Source organism: Oryctolagus cuniculus, chromosome 11 (genome assembly GCF_964237555.1).
Source record: "Oryctolagus cuniculus chromosome 11, mOryCun1.1, whole genome shotgun sequence".
Classification (NCBI taxonomy): Eukaryota; Metazoa; Chordata; class Mammalia; order Lagomorpha; family Leporidae; genus Oryctolagus; species Oryctolagus cuniculus.
In genome coordinates, this window is record NC_091442.1 from 65,981,764 (window position 1) to 65,993,549 (window position 11,786).

Consider the following 11,786-nt stretch of genomic DNA (forward strand, 5'->3'; position numbering starts at 1 on the left):
GCAAGGCCAAAGCCAGGAACCAGGAACTCCATCCAGGTCTCCCATGTGGATGGCAGGGACTCAAGTACCTGAGCCATCATCTGCTGCTTTCCAAGCACATGATCTGGGAGCTACATTGGAAGCTGAGCAGTTGGGACGTGAGCCAGACCATCCCATGTGGGATGCAGGCGTCCCAAGCAGCAGCTTAACTCACTGCACCACAACACCCACCCCTGCAAAGTTTTAAAATAAACAAATGACATAAAAAGCAGAAACGATGCCTTAAAAATATCCCTCTAGATCTAGAAATAGATTTTTAATCACAGTAGATACCTCTTTCGGAATGCTGATAGCTATATTGTTAGTATAACCCGATTATATTCATCCAGTCAGCATTTGCCGAGCAACTTCCAAAAGCCAGAAATTGTTTTATCCTGGATAAATGCAGCAGTGAACAAAGAATCCATGCCCTCCTGACATTTAAATGCTTATTGGAGGAGACAAACAAGTAAAGTATATTATATGTCCAAAATGGTGCATGCCCTGTGAACAATTAAGCAGAAGAAATTAAGATGGCTGGGGACTTGGGGTGGAGCATTTCTGTTTTCAAACAACCAAGGAAGTCATTGTTACAGAGTTATATTTAAGCATAGGCCTGAATGAGATACAAGGGGTATATTTGGGAGAAGAGTGGGCCAGGCCAAGAGAACAAGTGCAAAGACCTTGAATGAAGATTGTACTTAGCATGTTAGAGGAAAATAGCAGTCATTACCTCTACAGTGAAATGAATGAGGACAGTGTAAAAATAACAAAGGAACAGAATAATTCTAATAACTCCTGTTGTCCCAGTGAGTCAGGGGTCAAGTGGTTGTTCTCATTGCTGCTTCTAGACCATTCTCCCCTTTCTTTCCCTAATACCCCCAATTTTGTGTCTCATGCCAGCAGACAAAATCAACCATTACCCTTAGTCTCTGAAATCACAAATTGACCCTTGGATTTATCTCCTTAATTCTTTGAAGAGTTCAGACTTTCAGACTCACTTTGACACTAGCATGGTCTTAATTCTTGATCATTTCCAAATCTACACAGGTAGTCTTTCCATTACCGTGGTCATGAGTTCCTTTGTCTTTTTTCTTCAGTAATCTGGGCCTGAGTTCAGCCATTCTGTATCATGGTCATTTCCTAGACGCTGTCATTGCCCATATCGCATCCATTTAAGGTCATCCAGATCATTCCCTGTAATAATTTGACTCCAGTAAATTCAGTTGAGGTTTAGAAGCCATTGTTCCTACTGCCCTATAATTATTCTTCACTCTATTCTCTCCACTATTCTTAATCAACCTAAATTTTACAATCAGTCATTACCTGCATATACCTTCAACTCCCCAGTTCCCTAATCTAGCCAGCCCTAACTAATTATGGTTAAACCAGCTGTCTGCCTCCTCCATCCCTGCACTTATGTAGCTGAACACTTTTGGGCCTGCACTGTGGCTTTGTAAGTTAAGCCTCTGCCTGCGGTGCTGGCATCCCATATGGGCTCCAGTTCAAGTCCCGGTTGCTCCACATTCTATCCAGCTCTCTACTGATGTCCTGAGAAAGTAGTAGAGGATGTCCCAAGTACTTGGACCCCTGCACTGGCATGGGACACCTGGCGGAAGCTCCTGGCACCTGGCTTCAGATTGGCCCAGCTCTGGCCATTGTGGCCATCTGGGGAGTGAACCAGCAGATGGAAAACCTCTCTTTGTCTCTCCCTCTCTCTGTTTGTAACTCTGCCTCTCAACTAAATAAATAAATCGTTAAAGATTTTTTAAAAAATTTTAAGGTACTAATTCTTGATATAAATACATGACCTTGAACCTCAGGATCCAGCAGTCATACATTCCATATGTGCTCCTGTTCATATGTGCTCCAGTCATACATTCCATATGTGTTGTCCATATGTGCTCCTGTTCTCCTGGAAGGCTGCTTCATGGGTTTTCTCTCTTGCACTCTAACACATCTTTCCCTAACTTCTCTTACTCTATAACCCTATTGCTTATTTCACTGAGAAGATAGGAATGGTCTGGAGAGAATATCTAGCTTTGTAACTGATCTGTGACCTTCTACCTTTGTCCGCCTATGCAGTCCATTCTCAACAGCCAGATTGATTCAGGTCATGTCAGCCTCTGATCAGAACCCTGTGACCATTCAGACCTTATCATCTGCTCCTGTCCCTCTCTGCCTCAGCCAGCCTGGTTTTACTGCTGATCCTAACCATGCAGGCATGTGCAGTCCCATGGCCTTCATTCTAGCTTGCTCTACGCTGTGTTCTCCCACAAGATGTGCATAGCTCATTCACCTCCAACTCTGATCAGAGGCTACCCCAGTGAAACATTTCCTCATCACAAATTTAAGACTACAACCCTGCCCACCTCCCACCCCCTGCCCCCTGGAAATTACCACCCCAGTTCTCTGCTTTATTTTTCATTATACATTTAATACCTTCTAGATAACTTACTGATTATTAATTACTGGTTACTGTCCATCTCCATCACTTGAACTAGAAGATAAATTGCATGAGGACAAGGAAGGACCTGGCACTCTAAAAATATGAGTTGATTTAATGTTAGTCATTCAGAAATTCTGTGGTGACCAGGAGATTTTCTAAATATACAACTATAAAATGTTTATTTGGGCCAAGATTTTAGATTATATCTTATGCCTATCGTTTCTGTAGTGTGTTCACCACTAGTTCCTGTAACTGACATTAAAGTTAAAACCTGGGCCAGTGTTGTGACACAGTGGGTTAAGCCACAGCCTTTGATGCTGAATCCCATGATAGAGTGCTGGTAAGTCTTGGCTACTCCACTTCCAATCCAGCTCCTGCCTCGCATTCCTGGGAAAGCCCCAGAGAATTTCCCAAGTACTTGGACCCCTGCACCTACACGGGACACCCAAATGAAATTCCTAGTTCCTGGCTTTGGCCTGACCCAGTCCATACCAACTGTCGTAACCATTTTGGGAGTGAACCAAAAAGTTAAAACCTTTTCCTTCATGAAAGATATGCTTAGTAAAGTGAGAGCTACAGTTGTCTTTCTGATTTTGTAGGTGGCCACCTCAAGAAACATTTGAAAGTCTTAAGAAGTACCAAGACGCCTTGCTTCATAGTGACCTCACATTGTGCCCAGTAGGTGTAAACACAGAATGTTACAGAATATACGAGGCTTGCTCTTATGGCTCCATCCCTGTGGTGGAAGACGTGATGACAGCTGGCAGCTGTGGGAATACGTCTGTTCACACCAATGCTCCTCTGCAGCTACTCAAGTCCATGGGTGCTCCCTTTATCTTTATTAAAGACTGGAAGGAACTTCCTGCTATTTTAGAAAAAGAGAAAAATCTAATTTTATATGAAAAGATTCAAAGAAGAAAAATGTTACTACACTGGTATCGGAACTTCAAAACACAGCTGAGAATGAAATTTACTAGTATTTTAGAAAGTTCATTTTTAAGGAAAAATAAAGGTTAACTGTTAATTATCCTTTGGAACTCAGATGTGATTTTTTTTAAGTACCAGTTATATGTTTGTCTCTTTATAAATGTTCTTTAAGGTGCCCTTATAAGCTCCAGATTATGTATATAATCTTGACCAAGTACTCCCTTGTGTGTGCTAGCTAAAAATGAAGGTAAAATGTCACTCAGATTTATTTCTACAAAGTTGCATGATTCAATACAAATCAAATTTTGTCACCCATGTAAACCCACCCTGTAGAATTGTAGACACCAATGGCTGGGGTAGGTGGGCAGTGGGAATTCATGAGATGTTGGGCAGAGGTAGGAAGAATGAGCCCAAGAGCTGTGTTGTACAACCTAATGGCTATAGTTGAAAACAATGTATTATATTCTTGCAAAAGGCTAGGAGAGTGGATGTCAAGTGTTCTTATTCACAAAAGTGATAACCATATGAGGTAATGGATGTGTTAATAGCTAGATGTAGTTAATCCACAATGTATAAGTGTATTTCAAAAAAGTTCATGGAAAATGGCATTAGAAGATACAATTATTTTGGTGCAAAGCAATTTTGAAAGCCATATATAGTTATTTTCATAAAACATTTTCCATAAACTCTTTGAAGACCCCTTGTATGTATAGATTTCAGAATTCTTTGAACCGAAATAAGTTCCTCTCTCTCTTTTAAATAATTTTTTTAATGTATTTAAAAGGTATAGATTGACAAATAGACATCTCCTATATGCTGGTCCACCCCTCTAATGCCCACAACAGTTGAGTCTTGGCCAGGCCAAAGCCAGGAATCAGAAACTCAATCCAAGTCTCCCTCATGGGCAGCAGGGGCTCAACTGTCCCGTCGCCTGCAGCTTCCCAGAACACAAACCAGTGGGAAGCTGGAATCAGGAATGCAGCTGGAATTTGAACCTGACACTCCAATATGGATTTGAACACAACCAATTGTCATCTTAACTGCCAAGTCCCAAATCTTTCAGAGTTAGACTTTTAAATCACTCAATTTTATATTGGATTCAGTTGAGGCAGGTGTTCAGATGCAGAATTTGGTTCATATACCGTATAAAACATGGACTGGAGCAGTTGGAGCCAGAAATGGACACTACTGGATGGAAGAAGATTTCAGCTAACTCACAGGAGCACTTCACGAAAGGCCCACCTTATATCGCTGGACAGAAGTGGCTTGAGAAAAGTATGAATGAGCAATCTTTAATCTTCAGGTCCTTGGGCTCGATCAGTTGTTTTGCCTACCATTTTATTAGCTCCAGAATCCTTAGCTGCTGTGTAATTGGAAAATTTGTTGTTATTCTCCAAAAGCCTTTATAATGTAAACTCCCCCATACTTTGTTAGACCTGGAGCCCTAACAACTGTGTCCACATCATCAGAAGGTCTGGAAGCCTGGATACAAAGATGTTAACTTTGTCATTGGATTGGAGAAACAGGGTGCCTGCCACAACCCTATCCGATTCTAAGGGCAACTGCCTTATCAACAGCCTCTGTAAAGGCACCGCACCTGAGTAGCCATTTTAGATCATGTGACTGCTTCTCTCCCCCACCTTGGATCACAGCTATGGGCACTTGATTTGGGGTACCCTGTTGATAGGCCTCCTTGTGGCCCTAGACATTTATTTAAAAAAAAAAAAAAAAAAGGCAAACAGCTGATTGAAGACCAGCTGGTCCAATCCCTAAATGCCCACAACAGCCAAGGCTGTGCCAGGCTGAAGCCAGGAATCAGAAGCAGTCCAGGTCTCCCTCATGGATGGCAGAGGCTCAGCTCTCCATCACCTGCTGCCTCTCAGGATGCACACCAGCAGGAAGATGGAATCAGGAGCAGAGCTGGACCTTGAACACGTGCACTGCAGTGTGGGATGCAGGAAATAGAACCTGGGAGTTGACTATAAAAGAGCAGAAAGGCTTCTGTGGAATAGCAACCATGAAACACACTAGGACAGAGAGAGGCACAGATTCTAAGAAGCTCGTGGAGAAAGAATCCTGACCCCAGAGCCACCCCACTGATTCCAGTGCAGGGAGCTAGAGAAATGAGAGCAGACCCAACCCAGATTTAGCTGAAAGAAAAAAATAATAAATATCAAATCAACAATAAATGAAATAAAAATAAATTTGAAGGGCTACGAAGAATTGGTTTTTTAAGAGAAGAAAATTGATAAAACCTTTAGCTAGACTAACCAAAAAAAAAGGCTCAAAAATTAGGGGAAAAAAAAAAACACCTGATGTCTCAGAAATAGAGGTTCCTGATGAGTTTATACCTCCAGCTCCCATGAGTTTGAGTGATTTGCTCTCCCCATGTGTAACCTCAGAATTATCTGTTCTCTTCACCCCCCATCCCTTGTTGCCCTGGTTGCCTGAATTGACTTCCAAAAACAGAAGAGTCTTACCAAAACAATGACCTTCCAGAGGGCCCAGCTTGCCTGGCCCCTGAACAGAGATGCAGGCCAGGTCTGTGGATTTGGTACAGTTTTCCTTTGACTAGGTTAAAGAAATCTCTGCTCAATTTTACCAATGACACTAGCCATCTGTGTCTCTTTTTATGTGGGACTTCCTGCTGCCCATAATCTTTCCAGAATTGTTTCTGTGTTGGTACATTTGCTGCCAGCAGAGTCTTTGGAATGTGAAGACCATGGGGCAAGAGACAAGTATATCATAAGAAAAAATATTTATGCATGTACTCCAGCTTTTCTTTTTTTTTTTTTTTTTAAGATTTATTTTATTTATTTGAAAGAGTTACATAGCGAGGTGGAGCCAGAGAGAGAGAGAGAGAGAGAGGTCTTCCATCTACTGGTTCATTCCCCAAATGACCACAATGGCCAGAACTGATCTGTTCAGGAGCCAGGAGCTTCTTCCAGGTCTCCCATGTGGGTGCAGAGGCCCAAGGACTTGGGCCATCTTCTACTGCTTTCCCAGGCCACAGCAGAGAGCTCAGAAGTGGAGCAGCCAGGACTCAAACTGGCACCCATATGGGATGCCAGCGCTGCAGGCTGCAGCTTTAACCCACTGCGCCACAGCACCAGCCCCTCAACAGCTTTTCTTACCATAGGGAATTTTACTAAGAGAACAACAATATCAGATGCTCTAGAATTAGTGAGAAATCTGCCTGAATAGTTTTGGTGGTTTGTATTACAAGTGTAATACAAACAATTTGTAATACAAACCATAAAGACCATAAAGTTGACAGTCATAAAACCTATTGAGATCTAGATTCAAAAATCATCATTATTTAGAATATATATGCAAGAGTATTTCAGAAAGCTCATGGAAAGATGAAATCAAAAGATAAGTTTATTTTGGTACCCACCCCCCCAAAGAAAAACTAAAAAATCCATTTAAAAAAAAAAAAAAAACCTTTAAAAACTCATTTTCCATGAACTCTGAAGATCACTCATATCTCATGAAGCCAGAAGTACAGTGTAAGGCCAAGGCCGGCATGGACTCCAGTATTTCCGGTAGCTTGTGGGAATAGGGTACTCGAATTTAACTTCCTCTGCTTCAACAGATCTACCCATCTGTGTGGGCAGAGGGTTTCCGTCACCTCCGTCCGTCAGGCTGAGTTCCTTACAGAGGGAATCACCAAAAATTATAGCAGAAATGCAGATATTTTTGAAGTTACCAATTGAAACTGTATCCTTTTAGACTTGCAGTCTTGCTCCCTAGGAGTTCTCATTTGTGCCAGAGGGAAGCTGCTGGTAAGAGGGAAAATTATGGTCTAGGCTGTCAACTGTCAGGACGTATGTTTGTTAAAGAGCTTTCTCACCATGGTTCACATGTGTCGTGATCTATTGCTAAAATTACTTTTTTCCAAAAAGAAGCAATCGCACAAGTGAGTAGATATTTTTAACAGTCTGCCATGTGCCAGTGCTTTCTCTAAAGCACTCTGAACATCCATCTGGAGAGGACCCGCTATGCCACGATTGCTGGTCTAGGCAGCAGATCGCAGACTCCAGGAATTAACCTCGCTGTCAAGGCTTTCAATTTTGCAGAGTCTGTAACATCTTCAAAAAGTCACACACGGGGCGGGTGCTGTGGCACAGCAGGTTAAGCTACCACTTGGGATGCCCACATCCCATTTCAGAGTGCTGATTGGAGTCCCTGCTACTCCACATTTGCAATCCAACTTTCTACTAATGTGCATGGGAGGCAGCAGATGGCGGCCCAAGTGCTTGGGTTCTTGCCACCTACTTGGAAACCGGATGGAGTTCCTGTTTCCTGAATTCAGCCTGGTCAACAGTCCCGGCTGTTGTAGGCATCTGGGGGAGTAAATAAGGAAATCAAAGAGCTGTGTGTGTGTCCCTCTCTGTCACTCTACCTTTCAAATTTTTTTTTCCAGGTCACTCACTAAACATTCTCAGATGTTGCTACCTTTGTTCTTCGTTTGCTTTCTAGAAGTGCACAGCATGTCTTTATTTTTTATAAGATTCACTTATTTATTTGAGAAGGAGAGGCAGAGAGAGAGAGAGAGAGCGAGAGAGAGAGAGAGAGAGGTCTTCCATCCTATAGCTCACTCCCCAAATGGCCACAACAGCCAGGGCTGATCTGAAGCCAGGAGCCATGAGCTTCCTCCAGGTCTCCCACATGGGTGCAGAGGCCCAAGGACTCGGGCCATTCTCCACTGCTTTCCCAGGCCATAGCTGGATCGGAAGAGGAGCAGCCAGGACTCGTATGGGATGCCCCACTGCAGATGGCAGCTTTACCTGCTAGCCACAGCAACAGCCCCAGGATGTCTCTTTCATTGTGATGTAATTATAGGTCTTATCACTGCCAGTGCAAATGATCATTTCTCAGTTTATTGAGAGAAGTTAGTCAAACAACTTCCTGTTTGTCAGTTGGTCAAAATATCCAAATGGCTACATCAACCTGGTCTTTAAACTTATCTTAAATTCAGCCATGTTCTGTATGGGTATTTTGTTTGAAATAGATTCTAAATGCCTTAAGTGTTTTCCCTTATAAACCTTTCTGAGATAGAAGTGGAAAATACAATTGTTGCAGCTTCACTTTCTGGGTACATGTATGATCTGGATCCTTGTATGATGAGGCTTTGGTTTTTACAGCCACACAACAGAAAGGATTCCCCTGCCAGGCTGGAGAGAGCTCCAACCTCTAATACCCACCTCCAAATTGGCCCATAATGCTTCCTCAGAAGCTCAGGTTCAGGCCTTGATTTCTTTTCTTTTTTTTTTTTTTTTAAACTTTTATTTAATGCATATAAATTTCCAAAGTACGACTTATGGATTACAATGGCTTTCCCCCCATACCGTCCCTCCCACCCACAACCCTCCCCTTTCCCACTCCCTCTCCCCTTCCATTCACATCAAGATTCATTTTCGATTATCTTAATATACAGAAGATCAGCTTAGTATACATTAAGTATGGATTTCAACAGTTTGCTCCCACACAGAAACATAAAGTGAAAAATAATAGATGATTTTTTAAAATGATGATGAAATCAGAGCAGACCTATTGTCATGTTTAATCCCAGTGAGAGTCAAGTTGGGAATTGATAATTTCTTTTTTTTTTTTTTTTTTTTTTAACAGAGGATCAGTTTAGTATGCATTAAGTAAGGATTTCAACAGTTTGCACCCCATAGAAACACAAAGTGAAATATATTGTTTGAGTACTCGTTATAGCATTAAATCTCAATGTAAAGCACAGTAAGGATAGAGATCCTACATGAGGAGTAAGTGCACAGTGATTCCTGTTGTTGACTTTACCAATTGACACTCCTGTCTATGGCATCAGTAATCTCCCTATGCTCCAGTCATGAGTTTCCAAGGCTATGGAAGCCCTCTGAGTTCTCCGATTCTTATCTTGTTTAGACAAGCTCATAGTCAAAGTGGAGGTTCTCTCCTCCCTTCAGAGAAAGGTACCTCCTTCTTTGATGGCCTGTTCTTTCCACTGGGATCTCACTCGCAGAGATCTTTTGCCAGAGTGTCTTGGCTTTCCATGCCTGAAATACTCTCATGAGCTTTTCAGCCAGCTCCGAATGCCTTTAGGGCTGATTCTGAGGCCAGAGTGCTATTTAGGACATCTGCCATTCTATGAGTCTGCTGAGATTCTCACTTCCCATGTTGGATCACTCTCCCCTTTATTTACTCCATCAGTTAGCGTTAGCAGGTACTAGACTTGTCTATGTGCTCCCTTTGACTCCCAGTCCCTTCACCATGACCAACTGTGAACTGAAACTGATCACCTGGAACAGTGAGATTTCTAAAAATGTCTCTTTTTTGGTATGCTCCTCTTGTGCAGTCTGCTGTTGAGACACTTGTTGGGTTTAGAGCTCTTGGAAAAATGGTGCTGAAACAGCGGGAACAGCCGTGGGTCCTGAACTCAGAAGCGGGTGTCTCACCGGCGCTGCTGCTGCTGCGTGCTCTAGGGCCTCGGGCCTTCTCTTCCTCAAGGCTCCGCGCTGAACTCCAGCTGGCACTCGTTTCAGTTGCATATAGCTCTTTTTGGGTTGTTTATTATCATTTTATTATTTATTCAAGAGAGAGAGAGCCTGTCTACTGGTTCATTCCTCAAATGCCTACAATGGCTGGGGCGGGGCTGGGCTGGAGCTAGAGATGGGAGCCAGGAACTCAATCCATGGGCGGCAAGAACTCAATTACATGAGAAATCGCCCTTAGCTCCCAGGGTCAGTATTAGCCTGGTATTGAACCCCGGCTCTTTGATATGGAATGTGGGAGTTCTAACCACTAGGCCAAACAACAGCCCCCAAACTGTGTTCTTTTTTTTTTTTTTTTAACTTATTCATTTGACAGAGCGATGGGGTGGGAGGAGACAAAGAAAAGATCTTTTCTTCTGCTGCTTCACTCTCCAAATTGCCACAAGGCCCAGGGCCAGGGCCGGTCCAGGTTGATGCCTGGAGCCCAGAACTCCATCTGGGCCTCCCACGTGGATTGCAGAGGCCCAAATACTTGGATCATCATGTGCTACTTTCCCAGGAGCATTGGCAGGGAGCTGGATTGGAAGCCTAGCAGCTGGGATTCAAACCTGCTCTCTGATATGGCAAACTGCTGTCACAGGCAGCAGCTTAACTCACTTACCTTGATTGCTGAGTTGTTTGGCACCCTTGTTTCGAATGTTTCTTTCTGGTTCACATGACATTGAGGTTACACATCAGCTGCAGCTCTGCTGGGCTCAGCTGGGCTCTGGTCAACTTGGCTCCACGTCGCCTGCTTCTACAACCCAGAATGAAGGAGTAGCCCTTCTCCGGGATACTCTGTTCTCACACTGGAGGCTCAGAGGGAATGGATTAATCTGCTCAGTGATGAATCATTCCCCGGATCTTAGTGCTGCTGCCTAGAACTCGCACCTTGTCAATTCTGCCCATGTTCCCATGGCCACAGCGTCACAGGGCCAACCATGAGCGCAAAGGGATGGGTGTGTACGCTCTGTCTTCTGGAAGAAGCCAGTGGGAAGAATAGTCCAATGTACCGCCCTCTGTGTAGCCGAAACCTGGACTCAGGGACACAGCAGTGGAGTTGTGGGGGCTCTCCACAGTGCAATGCTGCTTTCCAGAGCACATGGTAGGGCTGCGCTCACTGCCCCCTTAGAAGCGAGGTCCAGCGGGGTGGCTTACCTCGGCCCACGGAGTGCGGTGGAGGTGATGTTTCACTTCCAGACAGAAGCTTTGGAGCCCGTGCACAGCTTTCCCCACTCCCCTCTTCTCCGTCGCCAGCTGGGGAGACGATGTCCAGATGGGCCTCTGTCAACCTGCAGGCGTGAGTGAGCAGAAACCTCCTGACAGCCCACAGTGAACGTGGAGGGGAGAATGAACTGTCCCACTTAAGCCACTGGGCTTCGAGAGCCATCTGTTGTTAGCACATTCTGAGTAGCACATTGGTTCCCTTCTTTTCGTCTGGCATATGCACTTCTAGGAAACAGGAGGTCATCACTCCTCCTGGATACTACACCCAGTAGGTGAAAGTCTGATGAACAACAGACTCAGACTTCTCAGAGTATCTCCTCACAATGCACTTGCTAATTGCAAAGGGAAAAAACAAGTTTTCAGTTGAGAACCTGGTAGACACCATCTTACAATGATCAGTAGCAAGAAAAATAAATCTATCTGGCTTTATAGGATGCATGTAGAAAGGCAACATCATTTCTGGGGTATGCATACTAAAAATGCATACATCAAATCTAATCCTGAGAAAACACTAGAAAGAACCAACTTGGGGGCCGCACTGTGGTGCAGTGTGTCAAGGCCCAGCCTGCAGCACTGGCATCCCAGATGGGTGCCAGTTCGAGTCCCGGCTGCTCCACTTCCGATCCAGCTGTCTGCCATGGCCTGGG

The 11,786-nt window shown here is 43.9% G+C and overlaps 1 protein-coding gene across 3 annotated transcripts in view; it reads left to right on the top strand.

The window, feature by feature from the left end:
• RXYLT1 (ribitol xylosyltransferase 1) overlaps nucleotides 1–3,496 on the top strand; it is a 32,410-nt gene extending 28,914 nt beyond the window's left edge. For all 3 annotated transcript variants that reach the window (XM_002711238.5, XM_008256732.4, XM_070052568.1), the window contains one exon: nucleotides 3,067–3,496. In XM_002711238.5, coding sequence (XP_002711284.1) covers nucleotides 3,067–3,484 — 418 coding nt within the window. In that variant the 3' untranslated portion in view covers nucleotides 3,485–3,496. The remainder of the gene's footprint in view (nucleotides 1–3,066) is intronic.
• Nucleotides 3,497–11,786: the final 8,290 nt, after the last annotated feature.